The sequence below is a fragment of the Pteropus alecto genome, unplaced genomic scaffold, assembly GCF_000325575.1.
Source record: "Pteropus alecto unplaced genomic scaffold, ASM32557v1 scaffold45, whole genome shotgun sequence".
Taxonomy (NCBI): Eukaryota; Metazoa; Chordata; class Mammalia; order Chiroptera; family Pteropodidae; genus Pteropus; species Pteropus alecto.
Window position 1 is genome coordinate 5,598,480 of NW_006442491.1, and position 21,754 is coordinate 5,620,233.

General features: G+C 37.4%; 2 protein-coding genes across 3 annotated transcripts in view; both read right to left on the reverse strand.

The window, feature by feature from the left end:
* Positions 1 to 2,915, reverse strand: part of OTOR (otoraplin) — a 4,200-nt gene extending 1,285 nt beyond the window's left edge. Inside the window, exons 1-3 of the mRNA XM_006921574.3 lie at positions 1,941 to 2,915; positions 1,427 to 1,566; positions 409 to 519 (exon numbers count right to left, since the gene is read on the reverse strand). Coding sequence (XP_006921636.1) covers positions 409 to 519; positions 1,427 to 1,566; positions 1,941 to 2,055 — 366 coding nt within the window. The 5' untranslated portion in view covers positions 2,056 to 2,915. The remainder of the gene's footprint in view (positions 1 to 408; positions 520 to 1,426; positions 1,567 to 1,940) is intronic.
* Positions 2,916 to 7,313: 4,398 nt separating this feature from the next.
* On the reverse strand, positions 7,314 to 18,162 carry SNRPB2 (small nuclear ribonucleoprotein polypeptide B2). 2 transcript variants are annotated; one of them, XM_006921575.3, is made up of 7 exons: positions 18,009 to 18,162; positions 16,261 to 16,350; positions 15,692 to 15,864; positions 11,787 to 11,927; positions 10,887 to 10,937; positions 9,357 to 9,445; positions 7,314 to 8,816 (listed from the first exon to the last, which is right to left on the reverse strand). In XM_006921575.3, the coding sequence occupies exons 2-7, from the start codon at positions 16,322 to 16,324 to the stop codon at positions 8,645 to 8,647; spliced, it is 690 nt and encodes a 229-aa protein (XP_006921637.1). In that variant the 5' UTR covers positions 16,325 to 16,350; positions 18,009 to 18,162; the 3' UTR covers positions 7,314 to 8,644. The 2 variants fall into 2 exon arrangements, with proteins under 2 accessions (XP_006921637.1, XP_024895737.1); XM_025039969.1 differs by lacking the exon at positions 18,009 to 18,162 and adding an exon at positions 17,699 to 17,723.
* Between the last annotated feature and the right edge of the window lie 3,592 nt (positions 18,163 to 21,754).

Here is a 21,754-nt window from a genome sequence, read left to right on the forward strand (position 1 = left end):
TATTTTTCATACATAAGAGGAGTCTATCCACCACAAAAATAAGGCATTCAAAGATTTTTCCAGAATGTTTTGATTTTATGATTTTATTAAATACAGGTAGTAATTTTTTCCCAGCCCAAGTCTTTAGCAAATACGTGTGTAACCATCACTAAGAGTCAGTTAATACTATTTTGGTTTCCTTTGTGACATGAATAACTTTGATCTAAAACAAGGGAGTCAGTGGAGAAAGTTTAATACTCTTTCGACATTGGTAGTAAGTAAACGTTCTCTCAAACCTGACGTCTCAATTTCCATTGGAACCTGGGGGCTTTGCTCCATACATCTTATAAGCCACATGATGCATTTTTAACTCCAGCCTGCATTACCCCAAGATCTAAGTTCTTCTCTCACCCTGTCTGAGCCACTTACTGTGGTAGGAACTTCCTTTGTGGCTTCCTGGTACACATGTTGCTCCTCGACCAAGTTGCTGGGGAAATAGCCCACTGTTCCCATCTCGTCCTCCTGGTGATCGCCATACACCTGAGTGCCCAGAAGCATTAACAGTCAGGGGAAAGCTGATCTGAGTCCTCTTCAAGAAACCCTCAGGCATCCTCTCTGCTGTTAATGAGAATTACATAACTGCGAATGGCTCGCTTTCTAGTCCAGATTCAGGGGGCACAGTCCCAAATTTGAAGTTCACTTACAGCAAGTAAGTCAACTCACAGAAATTGCATACCTATTCTTTTGTGGCCCAGTCTTACTGATCTCACTTCAGCTTAGCATTCCATTATATTGTGCAATCCTGTGAGCTGCCCGAAATATTTTTGGAACCATAAAGTCAGTAATTTTCTATTAAAAAAATAGACACTTTTAAAGAACGGATATTTCTCAGTTTTTAAAAATTTAAATGAACAGATACTTGAGTGAATTTAAGATTTAACTCTTTGTTACTTGAGAATCTATCTGTGGGGCTGCAGGTGAGAACAATAAATCAATCCCGCTTCAGCTCTCCCCAGAGTCCACGCCTGCACATTTTAACTAAATCAAGCAGATTCTTTGAAATTAAAGAGGGTGCTAAAGTTTCTTTTAAAATATTGAAATGTAGACCGACTGCCAACACACATGCCTTTATCTGGCAAATCTGCTCAAGCTGTTTTGAGTCAGTTTCAAACTTTTGGGGATGTTCAAGTTCCCATGATTTTTCTGATTTTTCTTGTCAAAACATTACATAAACCTACATTTGGTTTTGTTATGAAATTTTTGTTGTGTTTCTTCAAAATGCAATAAAAGCAAATATACATGAATTTTTGCACTTTCATCTACCATCTCTACATTGTCCTTAACAGCTGGATTTAAACATTAAAATGAATTGAAGATAAGTAATAGAGAAAAAATTAAGAGCAACATATGTCAAGATGTGTGTATATTTTTAATAATCTCATCTTACACTGCCAGCCCAAAATTCTCCAGCTTCATTTTCTTTTACCAGTTTTGAGTAAACATAGATCTGCTGCCCTTTTTTAACGTTAATGAATCTACAGTCTGGGGCATTATAATCTTCTTGAGCTTTGGCCAGAGAAATAGTATCTGGAAGAAAAAACACACACACACACACACATTGAATGACTACCATTTAGGCTCCTGGATTTTAAAACAGTAAAAAGGCAAAGTATGATCAGAAAACTAGGAAATTAGAGTGATAATACCTCCCCACTTACAGCTTGTGTTCAGTTAAAGAAGACTAAGAAATTCAAAGCATTAACCTACATCTAACAGAATCTTAGCCAAGGTGAATTCTCCATTGTAAGACTACAGAGGTACAGACCAGGAGAAACAATGCTAACACATATACATTAGAGAAGATTCACTTCAAAGAACAATTCGATTTTATGCTGTTAGCAGATGGGTTTTTCAGTTATTTAATAGAAAGATGATAATAAAAGGCATAAAAAAGTCCTTACAGACACACTCGTCATCTGCACAGAGCTTCTTGGAAGCAAGTCTGTCCATAAATATTCCATGCACCTCACCTACGGCCACAAGACCTGCAAGAAAAAGTAACAAGAGTCTTGCCATCTTCCTTTTTGCTGTTTATACTATCACCCTTTGAGGGGAAGTGGAAGCTGACTTCAGTAGTTCCTGTCTTTTATGTGTAGCCAGACATCTGGATAAATCCCCCCAGCCAATGGGAAGGTGCCTACTGCTCCTCTGCTTTCATAACAGCTACTTGGCTGCAGGGCTATTTAGCATCTGATTTTCCAAAGAGACTCAAACTCTATGTCTTTTGTATACACAAATGATTTCCAAATGATCCACCATTGTTGAAGCCACTTTAGCTGTGGTTTATTGCATTGGTAGGGCATTGTTGAAAGAACTGAGAATTTTAAATCTTTAAAACAATTTTTAATTTCAACTCTCATATTCTTTCAACTTAAATATCTGGATTTATTTAATAGATAAAGGATACTAAAGTTTACAGATCATTCATGACAGAATTTTTAGTAATCATCTTAGAGCAGACATGGATTGTAACACACTAGTTGTCACATTCAGACCCTACTAATGGGGAATGGAAAGGATAGGTGGGTTGAAAAAAATGGAAAAAATTTTTCTCCACCTCCTTCATCTGAGGCTTTTGAAATTTGGTCTCAAAATTCTCATGGATTATGGATCATAGGAAAGGGAGTAAAGCTCGAGGTTTGTGTTACCACCCCCACCCCTTTCTTGCTCCCAGGCATCTTTCCCATGGAAAGTGTGGCACTGCTAGAAACCACCGAAGTTGAAGCACTAATACCTGGCTCCGTCTATTTAACAAATATTTATCGAATACCTACTATGTGCCAGACACCATTCTAGGCATGAGAAATATAGTGTAGTGACCTCACCTTTAGAAACAATAGGTTAAGGATAAGACATGGTACGTGCTAACCGCCATGTCTCACTTCTAGTTAGTTATCTGCTAAAAATTTATTAACTAGAGGGATTTACTGGCCGGATCACTGCCTATAGGTACAAAATATTTTAACAATGACGCATTCTGCTTCTGTACCCCTGCTTGCTTACCCACCTCTTAGTTATCGGTTAATGAATGGAGGAGATATAGTCTTTTGTGTAAAAATTAAGGATGTGGGAGATGGAATCGAGGGCTTAAAACCTTTGTGCCCCTGCGTCTCGGGGCTGCTCCTTGGCAAGGACAGCCGCCGGCTAATAAACTGTCTCTTGGATTAGAGCACTCGAGTTGGGCCTGGTTATTTCGGTCACAACAATAGCAGTTAATAATAATAATTTTTTAAAAAAAGGCTCTGGTCCCAAGGATTTAATTTCTATTAGAAGAGACAGACAATAGATTGCTGCTTTCTATAGCGTTTGGGGCTGGCGTCTCTCTCATAAGGTGCCCTTCCCTCACTGTTTCTAAAACAGAGATCAGGATGCCCTGGCCAACTTGGTGGACAAGGTTTCAGAGCAGTGCCTCTTCCTTCCTCCCCACAAATGCAGTCACCACACAAAATCGGGGTCAAGCATTTGACTAACAAAATAATTTTATGCAAAATGGTTTCCCAGAGACTGGTAAAGCACAATATACTTATAGTATAATTAAAAAATTTGGTTGATTTGTGAGTGTGTGTAATAAAATTTTGTTTGTGGGGCGGGTAAAGGGTGCTTTTTTCAGGGGAAGTTCTCGTATACAGCTCACCCTAATTTGGAAGCTTCTATAATTCCATATCTTCATCATAGATGAGGGAACTGAGGCCCAGCAATGGCCAGAGCTGCCTTTCTTAACCACCCAATCTAAAAGTTACCCAGTAGGATTGTGGTTCAGTGCTGCTTCCATTCATGTGCTGTCAAATTAGAATTGGGATTTTAAATCCTTTATTTTCTGCTTCACTTCAAGGAAAGGATGAATTAGAAATCATTTTGAAAGCAGAATGTCAGTGAATTTTCTTTCCTATAATATACGATCCTAAGAGGATCTCTGGAAAAAGTAAAGTATTAATTAAGTCTTCTTAATCCTGATGGGGCAGCTGTTTAGAGACTGTTACAGTCTCAGGCCAGCCTTCAACACAGAACTAAAAGACAATTGCCATTTAAGAGGCACTTTAAGAAATGCAGACAGCACAAACTCAGGTTACCACACGGTATACAGGCTCCCCAAAGCAGAGTGAAACATTTAATAAAGCCACATTCAAGCCCTCACTAGAACTCAGCAAAGTAAGGCTGATGCTAACACAAAGTCACCTTTGGTGATTCAAAGGTGAAGTAAAGGAGAGATGTCAAGCCTTCTGAGCTCATTTTGGGCAGGCCTGTAATGTCCTAGAATTCTGCAGTGGGCAAAGGTAGGATGGACACAAGAGGCCTCTTTGTAAAATTTTACTTGCAAATAGGAACTTAAACTTGCAATAATTCAGCAAGCAGTTGTGCCAGGCAGCTATGCTCAAGCCCCTGCTGATCTGGGAGTCCAGAGAAGGGCTCTGTCCTGAGCTTGCATACCTCCTTTTTTTGGATCTTTGGATGTGTTCTTTGAGCCTTTCATCTCCCAAAGACATTTTTTTTCCTTACGTTCCTAAATTAGCATCTCCATCTGGAGTTCTTAAAAAGGAGGCTGTGACTCCCTTAAGGTCTAAAAAGAGGTTGGGCAAGGGGGAAGGGTGGAAGCAGCCTCTTTGCCATTACATACAAGGCCCTCCATGATCTGGCCTCTCTGCCCCTCCTGTTGCTCCCTCCCTCCCTCTCTTCTTGTCATACCAGCTGCTGTCTTTTGAAAATCCTGAGCTCATTTCCACTTCAGGCCCTTTGAGCTTATTGCCTGAGATGCTTTCCCTCCAGATGCTGTCATTTAGCTCTCTGGCCAAGATGTCTCCACAGACAGACGAGTTTACCAGACCACTCCCTGCATTCCAATCCATTCATCACATGGCCATGGTATGCTGTCCTAACACATGTATCCCTATGTGACATGCCTTATTGTCCATGGTAGTGTTTTGTCCTCCAACACTACAATCAAAGCTCTACGAAGTGGGGATCTTGTCTATTTTGTTCATCACTCTACAATTAGCACCCAGAAAAAATACTCATAAAGTACTCATTGAATAAACACGATTCTTCTGAAATTGTATGCTTAGGTGTATACATAGGCAAAGAAGAGTCCCTAGGTTTTATAACATTTAAAAAGAGACTTATACCTTGCCAATTAAGACTCACTAAATTACTGGGGCAGAGACTCAGGGGTCTTGCCACCGAAGCGTGGTTCCCAGACCAGCAACTTTGGCATCACTTCATAGTCTCTCAGACCTCACCCCATACCTGCCAAATCTGAATCTACATTTTAACAAGATATACAAGTGATTCATAGGAACATTAAAGTTTGAGATGTATTGCTTGAGGGCAAATCAAATTAAGCAAAATTTTTAGCCAAGATTCCACATTCTTCCTTAGGTCTTTGAGGGAAACATTTTCAAAGAATAAAATGCTCATTACCCAAACAGAAAATATTGTAAGCCTTAAAGTTTAAAATGGAGATGTGAGCCTCTCACGATGGTTTCCACTTTTACTCTATCTTCTATTTACCAATATACTGCCTTTGAAAAAGTTTTTTTTTAATGCATCTTTTTCATACTATATATAATTTTTTAAAACTTTTATTATTTCCCCCTCTCTCCTTTCCCCTCCCTTCTGGTAACCACTAGTCCATTGTCCATGTCCATGCGTCTGTTTGTCCTGTTCAATTGTTGCTTTTAGGTTTATATCTCACATATAAATGATATCATGTGATTTTCAACCTTTTCTGTCTGGCTTATGAAAAACACAATTTGAAGTAATGATCTAATCATTATAATCTACTTCATAAAGGTAGAAATCTGCTTTCTTAACCTTGGCTCACGTTGGAATCACCAGAGATATTAAAAAATACTGATGACTGGGTTTCACCCCTAAGGTTGGGATTTAATTGATGTAGGGTATAGATTAGGCATGAGTGTTTGTTAATGTTTCCTAGAAAATTCTAATATGCAGCCAATTTGAAAGTTAAATTCAAAGTTGAGAACCACTAGATTAGACAGATAGCAACATCTGCTCTCTCCACTCTTAGCAACTCCCACTGATGGGTAAAATAAAGGTCAGAAGATGCTAGTCTGATCAAAGCTTCAAAGTGTAGTTAGCTCCTTTTTCCTTCTCTTCTTCCCACTTGAAGCCTCACTTTCTAAAGTTTGGTTACATACAGGGAGATTTGAGCAAGTAAATATATTTGCTGTTAATGGGACTGGTGGAAGAGTTGTAAATAAGGGGAAAGGCTAGAGAAAAAGTGCTGTTGGATTGCAATTAGAGGTACTGTTGTAAGTTTTTAATTGTATAGATATGTCCAGATATGTAGATGCAAGTATCTCTATATAAAATTAAGATCATGAAAGATAAGGACAGGCTGAGGAACTGACAGAAGACTAAAGAGAAATGACAACTACATGCAGTAGATGAGCCTAAATTGGTTTCTTGGGCCATTATTGGGACATCAACAAAATCTGAATTGGAAAATATTGGATTAATGTTATTTCCTAATTTTGCTGGTCATATTGTAATTATGTGAGAAATACACACTAAAGTATTAACGGGTAATGAAGAATCAGGTCAACACTCTGAAATGGTTCAGAAACATTTTGGGAGCTCTATGTACTATTTCTGAAATTTTGCTATCAATTGTAAATATTACCAATAAAAAACTTCCAAAAGTAAATCAGATGTCATTCCTCTGCTCAAAATCTTCTAACAGAACATATACCCACATAGTCTTATTTGTGAATGTTCCTAGCCACTTTATCTTTAACAGCCGCAAGCTGGAAAGAACCCAAATGCCCATCCACTGACAGAACAAACTGCTGGTGCATGCAATAGAGATGAACCTCAAAGCATTCTAGACAGGACACAACTGTAATGACAGAAAGCCAATCAGTGGTTGCCTAAGGCTGGGGATAGGGAGAAGACTGACTACAAAGGGGCACAAAGGCAGGTCTGAGGGGTGATGGAATACTCTACATCTCGAGTATGATTATTGTGTGACTATATCCAACTGCCAAAGCTCATCAATTTGAACACTAAAATGGGTGAATTTTACTGTACATAAGCAACTCAGTTTTACAAATCATCTAATGGTTCCTCATTTCAGATTATAAGCAAGTCCTTAAAAAGGCCAAAACAATCCGCTCCTCCTACCCTCCCTGATCCTTCCTCTCATCCCACTCCAGCCACACCATGACCTTTCTACTTCCTTTCATTCAGCCATGCAAAGGGGGCCAGTCTGTGAAATATTTTGTTGAGACAAGCTGAGAACAGCCACTGAGAGTATAAGCAGTTAGAAAATTTAATAGCAACTGACATTGCTGTACCATCCAAGGACATGGCCTTTTTTCTAGTAATTCACTGTTAAATTTTACAAAAGTACATGAACTTGACAACTAGGTTAAAAATGTTATTCATAAGAGTCAGACTCTGAATGTGGCAGTTTTAAGAATAAAATTTTGCTTTTTCCTCCACACGTATGCACAAGAGTGATATAATAATAATCTATGTTAAGTCTAAAAGTAGTCTGTCCATAAATATACAATAAAAATTCTAAGTGATAAGCACAAGTTTTGTACAAGGAAATGTTAAAACAGGAGTATGAAAATGATCAATATGTCACTTTAGTACATACTATCCATGCAAAAAAACTGTCCACTTTTAAAGATATCCATAGTTTTATTAGCAGGGGACTGAATCAATAGCCTTAGGTATAAATCAAATGGTAAAGAAAATGAGCTTTGAAAATATCTGAACACTGGTGTTTAAGAATTGCAAAAAGGTAGCAATATCAGGATTGGCAACCCTCTGTAATTCAGCTGACTTGTCTTAAATATTGTAGATTGTAAAACTTTTCCCTTGGAGGTCTTTCAGTAAAGAGGTTAGATAACCATGCAGGTATTCCTTAGGAACAATTCTGCCCCAAGAAGGTAAGAACATAAAATGTGAAGTTTGAAGACAGCATTCCCTGTTTTCCCAGTAAGTACAGTTACTCCTAAATGTTTACTCAATTAAACACTAAATGAAAAAAATATGAGAAATGTCTACTACCAGCAAAATACTATGCTCATTTATTTGAATATGAAGATTAAATTTAGATATCGCCCAGGTCTCAATTTTCTTCCTACACTTAGGATGATCATTTTTACCACTAGTATGAGACTTATTAAAAAAAAAAAAAAAACAAAAAAAAACTGCAGATGGCAGTTCATATGCATAAAAATAACGACAGAAAATCTAATCAAGAACTTGATCTAATTCTTTGTTTTTATTAAAACGTTTTCATGTTTCTCTACCATTAGCTGCTCCAAAATACTAGAAAAGCATTTTCTAGTATAGTTTTATACACCTTAAGATGTATAGTTTTATACACCTTAAGATGATTGGACATTGGGCCAATAAATGAAATATTATGTATAGAATACAAATAAAAGTTTACTGTACAAAATTAAGGCCTTCATATTTCATAGTTTGCTAAGGCTAAAGGAAGACTAGGTAATTTTTTAAAACCTGCATAAAAATTTCACTTTCACTTCCTCCCACTCCCAACTATTAAAATGGCCTGACAAAATGTTATCGAAACAAACACTTTAAATAACACCAAGTCCTTTAAAGACAACTATCCCAAATGTTTTTTCTTGGCATAGGTGATCTTCATGGCATGGTACAGTGTGATCTTAAATCCTTGTAAAGCATCCCTGGCAGCTCCAGCCTGTCCATCATTTTCAAATTCAACAAATGCAATGTCATGCCTCCCAGGTACCAAACGTACTTCCTTGAAACCAGGGAACCTGTAAAGAAGAAAAACTATTTCTATATATGTAAACAATTTACATATATGTAAACTGTATCTTGTAAATATATAAATGACATCAAAAACATAAGTGTCTATTCTGTGTTTTAGTCTGTTATGTACTTTTCTGATTTTGGTCCAGGAAAAGTATATCCTACCAAGAATCCTGAATAGGATGAAAGAGCCTAAAATATAACGAATACCATTATAATTAAATTATAATTAATACCATGAAAGAACTGCAGGAATAACACAAGCTAATTATATTTTTGTCATTATATCAAAGCTCCGTTTCCTGTTTTACTCATCAATTATAATTAATAATTCAAACATTAGAAGTAATTTAGCTGCTTATTTGCTAAATCTGCAGATTGGCTTCAATTCATGATTAATCCCAGACCAAATCAATGAAACTGTAAGGAATTACTGCTGTGTGATACACAAATGAATTCGACCCATGGAAGTGCTATTTGTCCTATGAGGAGGTTCCTGGAACAGTCTAGTTTATTTTAAAAAAAACAACAACAAAAAAACTTACTGATTAAACAGCATAGATAACATCATCTCATTAGTCTCTTCTGGTAAATTATTAAGGAATAAAATATAGTTTGGAGGGTAATCAGGGACCTATTGAAAAGAAAAAAGGCAACGTTAGCTTATAAGTACAAAAAGTATTATAAACCATTTGTCTCATATTAAAATCTAAACTTGAGAGAGCTACATCCCACAGTTTACTAAGGCTTATAAAATCTTACTGCATCAAAACACTAAAGCTGAAAACCAATGACAGCAGAGAAATAATATAAATCTAATAGTAACTAAGCAAAGCAGACATTCAAGTCACTTAATAAAATTTGGAAGATCATACATCTTATCAGTTTTTAAGTATTTAACAGTACTTAAAATAATATTTAAGTTTCAAGCATTTGGAGGTCACTTTTAAACGGAGGATTTTGTCATCTAGATTACATAATTACAAGATCCTAATAAAGCTAGAGAAGGCAGCAATGTCACCCCACCCCCTTAGCTGTTTACCCAAGTAATAATACTGATATTCATTTCTATATGTTATTGTTTACTACATCCCAGCATTTAAGAAAATTTAGAGCCACCACTTGGTGACTTCTAATGTATTTTGCAAGTAAATGAGATATACATAGAATCTAGTTACACACAAATAAGTAGAAAAAAGTAGTTATTAGATATTAAACTAATTATTTGATACCCCACCCTGAGGTTATGGGGATCTATAGGGACATTATCCTGTACATAAGAAAAAGCCACTCTGTCTTCAGGCTAATTTCATGTTGGGGGAGGGGAGAGGGAGATAAGATGAAGTACAAAGAATAACTTAAGTGAACTTAAGGCTTAGAGAATTAAGTGCTGGCATTTGTGAACTGGACTATCATTGTTAAAAGAGTTTAAAGAAGATAAGTAAATAATATAAGAAAATGTAAACAACTTAAAAGGAGCAAAACCTTGGTGATGCAAGGAATTCTCTGGTAAAGGGGGTCAAATATGTGACAGAAAGAAATCTAACTATGGGAGGTGAATACACAGTGTAAATATTTATATGCCTGACTGTTAAAGTGTATAGCTGAAACTTATTGGATTTCGTTAACCAATGTCATCATAAAAAAATTTTTTAAAAAAAGAATCTTGTCAGACCCCCGTATCCAAGGAAGCAAGTAGGAAACCAGGAGTACAAGTCCGTTACCTGTACTCCTTATCCTAAGCTGTGTCTGTAAAGCCCTGGGCTAAGGAAGCACTGTGTATTGTAAGGAAAACAAAAACATTTGCTCCCAGCCCTCATAGTTTAAAATCTGTCATTCTAATTCCCTCATAGATTCATTATGGGAAGTAAGAAATAAAGTCAGGTTTGGTTTTCTCCCTTCTTCAGAAAATTAAAATGTTTTGAGTGAGTTTCTACATTAAAGTGTTATATAATTTAATGTTTTATCTTACGGATGGAATTATTTTCAGTTTTTGGAGACATGCAGGTTGTTGTATATTACTGCTATTGCTTTAGTTTTATTTTAAAATATCAACACATGGAAAAAAATACTACCTGAGGATTTGGTGTTACATTTCCTTGGGTATTAGCTGAATTTGGTGTTCCCTAAACAAAAGAAATAGAGAAATAATTAAAATTTCCAATCCCTTTAAAAAGGCAGCATGTGTTTGTATTTATAATTACTGTATAAAAATAACATTAAACAGATTTCTTATTCCATTTAATTTAAAAAATTTACATCTTAGGTGACTCAAACATTCATATATTTAGTTTGTCAAATATTTCCGAAAGGTCCAGCCCTAAATTTTAAACTGTATCATAAAATTTAACCTCTAAGCTTTAAAATTATGAAGAAAAAAAATAAATAAATAAAGTAAAATAAAATAATGACGTAAGTAAATAGAAGAAAACCAAGGAGCGGTTTTTCTTACCTTTTTTTTTTTTTAACAGTTAGAAAAAAACATTGAGCATTATACTTAGTGAAACTGATTTCTAATCACTTTTAATCAAAAAGTAACTACTTTTTGGATGATAATTTCACTTTTATCTGGTATTTTTAATTAAATTTTGAATTTCTTAATTGTCCAAACAGCTTGAGTGGAGTACTTATAATTAAAGATAATATCTATAGTACTATTTATAGGCAGCAAAACTTGAGAAATAAGCTAACAGATATTAACATATTCTGTGAATGATGAACAAAATGTCATACAAATGTAAATAAAACTCGTTAAATATAAATCTGCATATGTAAATGCTTCCCTTTTAATCTGTTGCTTAAACATAAATATTGAAATTTTAGAACTCAATCAGGCCAGCTTCTTAAAAATCCACCTTTTAAACACATATACATACAAATGCACTCATGAGCCTCAAAGATCATGCCTCAGGTGAAAGACAGACATCCTATCAAACTTTTAACACCAAAAAAATACGAACTTTTGTCCATCTTACCTGACCAGGCTTTTTATTTGCAGTCATTGCTGTTTGTTCCACAGTTTTAGCTTTTTTCTTTTCCTTTTTCTTTTCTTTGTCAGCAAAAGTACCACGCATTTTAGATATTATATCAGAATCTGTTTTTGCATACTGGATTCGCTGTTTTAATTATTTGAAAACAAGTTACTTTTCGTTATGCCGAAGGCTGTTTACACCACTCATTAATATTACAAATTCCATTACTCAAATACACTACAAGGTATTTAAAACCCACCCCTAAGAAAACCTGTCAAATATACTGAGTGCCAAATGAAAATAAATTGTGGCCTATGATTCACAACCTAGACGAAGTTAGATTCAAATGTGTTTGTTAGAGAAAAACCATAGATTTTCATATGAGAAAAACAGGACTGTAAAATATCTATACCACTGCTTCTCTCCATTTATAAAACAGAGAAAACTGCTTTGGAAAGATGCCTATCCCTTAGCAGGGACTCTCAGTAGAAGGCACAAGCTATATCAATCAGCTGTGAAATGTGTTGTTTGAAATTTGTTACTTCCAAAGTTAAAGCACCAAAGATTATTAATGACTTTTAAATGAAATGACCAATAGTGGCATCAACTTAACCTTAAAATGCTTTAAAAGGAAACGAAAGGATGGCATCAAACTTGTGCAACCAAGCCACCTGCTCATTCTTTCTGGGCCACAGTTAGTAGGAACAGCATGCACAAGTGAGAATACAGGCAAGCGCTGAAAAACACTGGTCCAGGACAGCATTTCATAAACTAAAATGTGCGCTCCAATCACCTGGAAATCTTGTCAAGGAGGGAGGTTCCAATGCAGTAGGTCAGGGAGAAGTCTGAGATTCTGCACTTCTAATAAGTACAGAGGAGGTGTTGATACTACTGGTATGGGTGCCATACTTTGAGTAGCATAGCTCTGGCCGAAAGCATTATCACAGAGCTGAGATCAACACAATTAACTATCCCAAAATGTTTTCTATGAGGTACATTGTTATCTACAATGTGCAAACCACAATTTCCATTTCGAGGAAATGTTTCTTCCTTAGAACCAAAAAAGCTGAAACTCCATCTCTAATCACATCAAAACACAACAATCCTGTAAGTTATTACTTAAAATTGTCTTGTATAGCAAGAATTTGATCTCAATCTGATGGGAACAAGTGACATTTTAAAATGGTGTGGGTTTGAAAGCAGGGTACTTTTTCTTTCCTTTTATTTCAACTAGAGAGGAATATACTGGGGAAATGGGAGAGGAAGAGGCCTACCACTACACCTCTACACCACAGTTCCACTACAGTACCCACGGTGTTCCCTGGCTGGCCTGGGCTGCTGTGCTAGAGGAGCTTTTAGTGGAATTATCCCTGCAAGCAACTCTGCTAGTCTTAGGCATCATCATCTAACCAAAGATGTAGGCTGACAAAGATGTAGCTTAAGACTAACTGACTTGGTCCCAAGGATTCCATCCCAAATCCCCTGGGCCTTCACCCTTCTTTCTGACCTGAACAAATCTTGAGTGACCTTGTGTTATGTCCTTATAACAATAACCTCTAAAGATCTCTGACCTCAGCCATCGCTCTTAGCTGGCTAGTCTAAATTAGTACTTCTCAACCACAGGTGATTTTGCCCACCAGGGGACAGGTGGCACTGTTGACTGGAGACACTGCTGGTTGGCATGCTACAAGAATGTAGTGGGCAGAGGCCAGGGAGGGTGTTAAAATCTCTACAATGAACAAGACAGCCTCTCACAACCAAAAAATTACTCAATTCAACATGTTAAAAGTGCCAGTGTTTAAAAATTCTAGTCTAAATACTGGTAAGAGATCAAAGTCTACCCAAAGCTTAGAGAAGGGGCAAGATTTACATTTAAGCCAAAGGTTTCATGATAGAAGTCCTCCGGAAGATAGTTCTATTTCACTGAGGTATTTTTGGCATTAAATAACTACATGTCCTTGAATCACAGAAAATAATTTTGTTCTGAGTTCTAAATTATAGCATATTTTTTTTCACTTCTGATTTGGTATGCTGAAGTTAAAAGAGAAGAACAACTATCAGCACCTAAGTAAGTACAAACCAGATGGCTCATCTCCCTCTTCCAGGATACCAGAGATTTGACAGATATCTGCTACCTTCCTGAAGGCAGAGAAATAGACCTTCTAAAATAACCTTTAATATAAAATCAGTCTAATGGACTTTCTCCATCCGTCTAAAATAATTAGCTGGCAAGGTGAAGCCAGAGACAGCCATAGCAAATAATTTTCGCTTTCCAGTATCTGAGTAATAGGCACACTTGTCATCTTAACTCAGCAAAACAGCCCTAAGACCTTCCTGAAGGAAGAAACTGCTCCTTCATAATACCAAGAAAGACAAGCTGGTTTCAAGAAATGCCAGTTTACTGAAAATCAGGGTACGACGGCACAATCCCATGGTTTTCTGGGATGGACCTTTCTACACAGATGGTGCCCAATCACGTGGGAAGGGATGGAAAAAAGAGTTGGAGACACGATGAGAAGAAAACTTTCTCCACCGACAGAAAGTTCTCAGTCCTGAATTAAACAGTGTAGTACAGATCTGCAAACTACAGACTACAGCCAACACTGCCTGTTTTTGTAAATTAGGTCTTTGGGAGACAAAGCTACACCCACACATCTGCATGCCATCTATGGCTGATCTTCCCACTAAAAAAGAATTAAATAGTTGCAAGATATCAGCTGTCCCACAAAGCCTAAAATATTTACTATCTGGCCCTTTACAGATAGTGTGCTGAGTCCTAGTTTAGAAAAAAAAATCGCAATATTAAATATTAGGAAATTAGCTTTCAAGTCCTGATGCTGCCAGTGGTTACATTAAGGTAATCTAGAAAAACAATTCCTTTCTGTGCCTGATTCTTAATTTTTAAAGGGATTAGACCAGTGGTCTGTACTACAGACTATGGGCCAAATCCAGCCCATGGTCTGTTTTTGTATGGGCTATGAGGGAAGAACTTTCTTAAACACAAAGTATTCAACAGAAACCATGTATGGCCTATGAAGCCTAAAATATTTATTATTTGGTCCTTTATAGGTTTTGCTGACCTCTGAATTAGACCAAAGAACATCCAATCTGCTTACATTTTACAGGTTTATTGGCTCTTTCCCCAATACCCCATGTTATTATTACATTCCAGTTCCAGAAGAAAAGCACTTTGGAATCCAAACCCAAGGTACTGTATACTCATTCACACATGTAAAACCCCTTGTTCTACACTCTGTCTCCACCCTGATGTAATCCTGCACCATCTCTGACTTAGACCTATAGCCTCCTAATTACGTTAGTTCCCTACTTCCTTCTGGCCCTTCCACAAGAAAATCTTTGTCCAACGGCAAAATGTGAATCTTATTATGTCATTCCTGACATAAGCTTTCCATGTATAGTTATTTTATTTCCATTCATTGTTATCCATTAATATAACCTCTGAATTTGAATCTATAAACCTTCTTTACATCACTGCTTTATCTAGACAGCATAGCTTCTGACATGTATCATTTCACTAAGGAATTTTCTAAAACTTCAGACTGAACTTCCTCTTTGACCCGTGGTTTTTGTTGTGTGTTGTTTTACAAGTTTAGGACATTATTAATTTATTCTTTTGAGATGAGACTATTGACTATACCACCGTCAATTTAAAAAAAATAGTCTACATCTCAATGAATTTTTTGTCCATTTGAACTGTCACAAATGAAGAAATGAAGAAGTGAATTATAAACCTTACTACTGTTTCTATAAAAATAAATAAAATAAACTCAAACTCCCTCTAACACATAATTAAAAGCAGAAAGCAATGGCCATAGTTTGAAGTGTATATTTACAAATCTATTATACCATTAATAGAGATTAAAGCCAAAATAATAAGATCAACTTACCATTGGTTTACCATAAAATGGAAATCCTTGCAACTGTCTCAAAGCATTCGTGGATGAGCCCAGTTCTTTAAATATAACAAAGGCTTGTCCTCTCATCTTCATGGTCTTTAAAGCTACAATATCTACCACATGGCCAAACTGAGAAAATAGCGCATAGAGGGATCTCTTCAATTCTGTGCAAAATCGAATAGGAAACAAGTTATTTATGAATGAAACGAAGACAAAATCGTTCATAAAACAACACTGCATTGAGAACCCCTCCACCATTCACTTTTTTATTTATACAAAGTTGCACATTTTAATAACGTCATACTGTTCCTATTGCTTATCTAATTTAAAGTTATTTGAAACCATTTTATCTATGACTAAAAACATATTCAACACATTTTCAGCCATACCTATTTTTTATTTTTTAAAAACCCTAAAATCCTTACCCAAAAAGGGATAAACCATTATTTCAGACACTGAGAAAGATGACTAGATGAGAACTTTTGAAGCAGTACAACTTTTAAGACAGTAGTCATTAAACAAATTTTGGTTGTTAACAAAGATTTTTAAAAAGCACTTACCTTCTTTTTTAATTTTGTCATTCATATTGTTGATATAAATTGTATGATTTGGTCTGATATCCATGTTTTGGGCTAAACTGTTCAAATAGCCTAAAGAGATAGAAAATACTGTTGTGAACAGAGAAGATTAACTCATATTTAGTGTGGCATCAGAGCACAACACAAGGGTTATTAATTTCTCTTTCAATCCCAAGTGTCAGAAAATATCACTTTGGCAGCAGTCTTTAAAACCTCTCCAAAACTTTGCTAGCCCTCCTTTTTAAACAAAAAGAACAGTTCTCATGCTCAAAACCTGGTGGAGCACTAGTACCCAGCCAGATTTTAATAACAGTATTTTATTCAATACATTTATTTTTATACTTGTTCATTTACACATATTCATTTATGCCAAGTGAAATTATTTTTCTATCTGCCTAAAGGAGTCTTTTCTTTTTTTTTAAGCAGTTAAAAATTTGAGATTTAAAGAAAAATAAAAAAGAAACTTAGCAAATGTACACCCAGTAAAAATCATTAAGTTAGAACATGAATAAAGTTGACTTACAAAGCATTTTCATGTCTATTACTTTTTAAACACACCACCACTAACTGTCCTGACTCCAAAGTTCACTCTGACCAGCTTGAAAGAATGGAGCTCAGAGAAAGCAGTACTGCAAAATGGTTAAACGCTCAGATTCTACTACCAGCCAGACCTAAAATCAAATCCTGTCTATACTTCTTACTAGCTGCTTGACTGAGGGCAAGTTTCTTAATCTCTCAGGTTCACACATGTACCTAATAGAACTCAGAAGACTAAGTGGGATGAAGTTTCAGCAGTTCTTGCATGGGCAGTAAGTACTTAAAAGTGCTGTTATTAAAGGTTAAGGGACTTGCCTAAGGTCACATAGGTAATAAGCAGCAGGCCTGGGAATTCAGCCTCTGTCTTCTGGTCTCTTGCACTTTTCTTTCACTCTCACCTATTTCATTTTTTACACTGTTTTCAGTTGCAAATTCTGACCTTGCTTTATTTCCTTGGATGCCCCCACATATTCCTTAACTTCACAAATAATTACACTCATTGTACGTAAACAGCACAGGACTATTGACAATGGAAGAGCCTATAGACAGGGACTGTACTTGTGCGGATAAAAGGTGAAAAGTATGCTTCTCAGAGACCGGCGACCCCCCCTAAACTGAAACCTGGAGGACTGGAGTAGCCAAGACGACTAGAGGAAAGTGATAGAGAGGTCTAACTGAAGGCAGAGAGATCAGAGGGGAGACTCCAGCAATAACTCGTGCGAGGTTTGATGGTGGCCTGGGCCAGTACGGGGGTACCGGGAGAAGCCTCCCAATCCAAAAGAGGGCCTCTAATCTAGAAGGAACTTGAAAGCGCACAAGGAGCTGTAAATTAACATAAGCGAAGGGACATTAATTATCCTTCACTCCGTACGCGAGAGCCTACCTACTCTCCAGACACAGGCACATTCGCCCAAGGCTCCAGCCCCCAAGTCCAAGTACGCAGCCACGTGACCCCGGCCCCAACCCGGCCCACTGCAGACAAGGCTCTTAAGTTCGGGGACCTTGCTGGACTAGCGCGGCAGTCTCCAACCCTCCCTGGCCCACTAGCAGAGCCTTCTGCGAACCCTGGGCGGGATGCGTCCCGTTCCCATCCCGCCTCGTCCACTCCCGACTGCTACAGGGCAGCACTGGGTACTGCGGCAACCGGCAGCTGGGATAACCGAGACAGCGAGGGAGAATTCGCTCAAACTCACCTGAGGCCGGCGGCGTGAACCGTAAGAACCGAAAGGCGGAAACGCAGCCAGAAAGCGGAAGTAACGCTACAACGAGCCTCAATCGAGCGCCGAGAAGTCGAAAAGCCGAGCCGGAATAGATCGATGCCCTGCGGCTGCAACTGGGAACCTCTCTACGCATGCGTACACCTGGCAGCCAGAGAGAAGGGGCGGGAAGAGGAAATGGGGGACGGCGAGGGAGTGGGGGCTTGTGAGAACACTGTGGGGCGGGGGGGGCGGGGAAACGAATCTTGGGGCGGTGGAGTGAGGGGATGGGGACGGCAGTGATTCATTTCCCCACCACGACTTTGCGTGGCTTTACCCCACACAAGATGTTTTTCAGCTTTCCAAATACTATATAGTTTTACAGGTGCACCTACCCCCTCACCCCACTCCCCGCCCCCATGCCCGCTCTCAGGGCAGGGGTCTCTGGTTTGGCCCTTCCCTGGGTTCTGGCTGCCCAGTTCAACATCACATTCAGAGCAGCCAGTACCCCACAAGTCTCCGAATCCTGGGACTCCTAGGCAACTCTCTAACACTCTGCTGATGAGCTTGACCTAGAGGCAGATCAGTTTGAGGGCCCAAAGCGAGGAAGTTAATTTCTTTGGCCTTCTCACCTGATTAGGTAACAACACTTGACTAATAACCAAACAACTGTAAGATCATCGGCCTAAACTAACTCAAAAAAAGCCCATTAATTTCCTATCATCCTTCCCACCCTCATATCGCCCCACAAATGCCTAGATTGTTCTAGGGTAATACAGTTGTTGGTGTTTAGGCAAACTGAATGGGAATTCTAAAAACTACTTGCATCCATTCATCCATTCATCAAATATATGTAAAGCATCATCTGAAATAGTTGTTACGAGCCAGGGAGAATCCAGTCTTATATCTTCCTCTTAACTAATCTCTCTGAACCTCAATTTCCTCTTCTGTAAACTAGAGATCATAATAACACCTCCTTCTAGAGTTGTAAGTGAGCTAAATGTAAGGTGATTAGACACAAAATAAATGGTTCATAAATGTTATTTCTAAATGCTAGCTATGATCTGGACATATGGATGAAGGAGTCAAATAGGTCGGTCTTAAAAGAAGAGGATTTTAAAAGATCACCTAAAGTTGCAACATCTGGAAGAAAACGTAAGCTTCTTGAGGGTGAAGAATTCTGTTTTGTTTATTCAAGTACCCTTAGTTACAAAAAAAGTAGCTGAAAATACGTATGTATTGAATGAATGAAGCTTCACGGAAAAAAATGAGACAACACTACCAAATGTGATGTCTTATGAAGATGTACATAAGTGTAGGGGGAAATGTTAATCACAGAAAAGCATTATTTTACTATATGGATATAAAAATTAGAAGAAATGTAAATAGTTCTGTCTCAGTTAAGGAATTATGAGAGAATATAAATAGAATATTCTTAATATGTTAAAAGTAATATAAACTAAATAAAAACAATTTATGAATAACAAAGGGCAAGCTATCCTGCCTGTTAATATTGGTGTCTGACCAATTAACTCTGTTTGACGGCTAAATTATTTTTCTGAAAATAAGCTATAACCTGGCTGTATTATGCAAGTCATTCTAGCTGAAAGCATACCATAAGTATTAAAAGAGGATAAGGTGGAACTTTGTGAAGAAACTCTACCTAGAAAGAAAAAAAACAACAGAGAAAACACAGAGACTTAAAGACAGACTACACATTGTGTCCCATTAACCACTAAAAAATGGCTACTATACATTACACTGTGAGAAGGAAATTATGTAATGCCTACTCAGTGGCCATGATATGCATGCTATTCTCCTAGGTTCTTCTAAAGAGAGCCAGTGCATTTTCTGTCCTTGGGCAGTTGTTCTGGGCTTTCCAATGGCCTGTTAATGGTCCTCAATTACTTCCTGAATAATTTTGAGAAACTAGTAATTGACAGCATGACTGGGAAAGAAATAAAAGGGAGAAAGGAGCCCTTCTGGTCTTGTGAGAAGCCTTGAGTGCCCTGGTTATATAAGAGCATTATAACATCTAAACTTTGGTCAGATGCATGGTAAATAGCCATTATTCCTTTATAATCAAATTCACCTCTTGAGGGTTATATCAGGAATCAGATGTTTCCAAAACTCACATGTTTTTAAAAAGAAGAGAAACAAAAAGGGGTTTACTTGGAGTTCTGCCCAGTCTCTCATATTTCAGTTAGGCAACATGATTTACTTTTCTATAAAATAGGTTTGTTTTTTAGATTTTTTTTTATCGAACTAAACCCAGAGGCAGCACTATAACACTATAGCCAAGCTTTATGTATCTACTGTTGATGAAACTCGCTTATTTTAGGGATAGCAGAAAAATTACTACAAACAGATGAGAATAAAACTATGTCGAGACATCTAAATTACTATATCAGGATGATAACTAAGGTGGCTCTTATTGACTCTGAACACGCATATATTTTCCTACCTTATCTACATGTGTTTTATGTTTCTCATTAAATGTTTTCGGTATCTTGCTGCAGTAGTTTTGAGACGGGGCCATGTTTAAGGGAAAATGCATCATAAAACTGCGATGGATAAATTTGGCTTATTTATGTTACATAGAACCACAGAATATACAACAGTTTGTATCTTCTTTCATTAAGAAATTTATATAGAGTGAAATTTTCACAACAAGCATTGCACAATTCTGGACATTATTGTTGAGCACCAAATCAGGTTTACCTTTTCCTAGTTGGTTTGATTTATGTTGGCTGAAACTTCCTAAAAAAAGTTCCCAACCCCTGCAACTCAGAGAGGAAATAATTTTGTGCAATTATTTCCTTTCATTTCACTTCAATTCTTTTTTATTCTTTTTTGGAAATATTCTTGTTTTTAGGGGAAAGAAAAGGGACTATAACTTCTGATATGTACTACTTTAATATTAATGGGGTGTCTTTCACATAAACAAATATATTATCCTCTCCACAAAATAGATGGCATTTGAGATAGGCTATGATAATGTAACCGCTGGAGTGAAGTGAAATCCGGTGTATCCCCAGAGGTGTACGGGAGGAGGAGGCAGAGGATGGTAGTGGTGGTGACGTTGCGTGTTGTCCCTTGGTTCTTCCTCGCCGACGCAGCAAAGAATTACAGGTTGGCAAGATTTAGAAAAAAGTAAGATTTATTGAAAGTATGTTTTAGAAGGAGATGGGCCACGCTAAAGAAGGCAGCTGCTCTGTGACTCCTCCCCAAAGGAAGGAGCAAGTTTCCAGCCAGAAGCGATGTAACAATGCAGAAATGAGAAGGTCTGTTTATATTTGGGCCATGATGGGAGGTCCTAGCTGCTTGGTAGGTGAAGTCACCTTGAGTGACAGTTGGCTGCTATATAATGCTTTGCCTACTGCTCATGTACTTACCCAGAATTCGGTCTGTTATAATTAGATTCATGAACTTCTAGGCATAAACATAGTATTATAATGATGGTATAATGAAGCCGAAGTTATAGGCAGTACTTTCTGTGCATGCATTTGTAGCTGGTTTAGCCAGCAGCTTTTACGGCATATGTGCTCTAGGATTTGGGGTAATTTATAACCCTAAAAGGGAGGTATTTCTGGGAGTTCCTTAAGGAAGGTCTTCAAGGGACGTTTGTATGGTTACAGAGCTGGGCCTTCACTCCTGTTGCTCATGCCTGACTAACTACCTAACAATAATGTATGTATTCTGCAAAGTTTGAAAGCAATAGTTTGCCTTTGAAGACCTGAGAA

Bases quoted from the DNA above. Each gene is read 5' to 3' on its own strand.
- SNRPB2 (XM_006921575.3), bottom strand. From the start codon at position 16,324: ATGGATATCAGACCAAATCATACAATTTATATCAACAATATGAATGAC. The intron at 15,865-16,260 runs GTAAGTGCTTTT...GATTTTGCACAG, and splicing joins TGACAAAATTAAAAAAGAAG to AATTGAAGAGATCCCTCTAT. The intron at 8,817-9,356 runs GTAAGTTTTTTT...TCTTCTTTACAG, and splicing joins TTATCTATGCTGTTTAATCA to GTTCCCTGGTTTCAAGGAAG.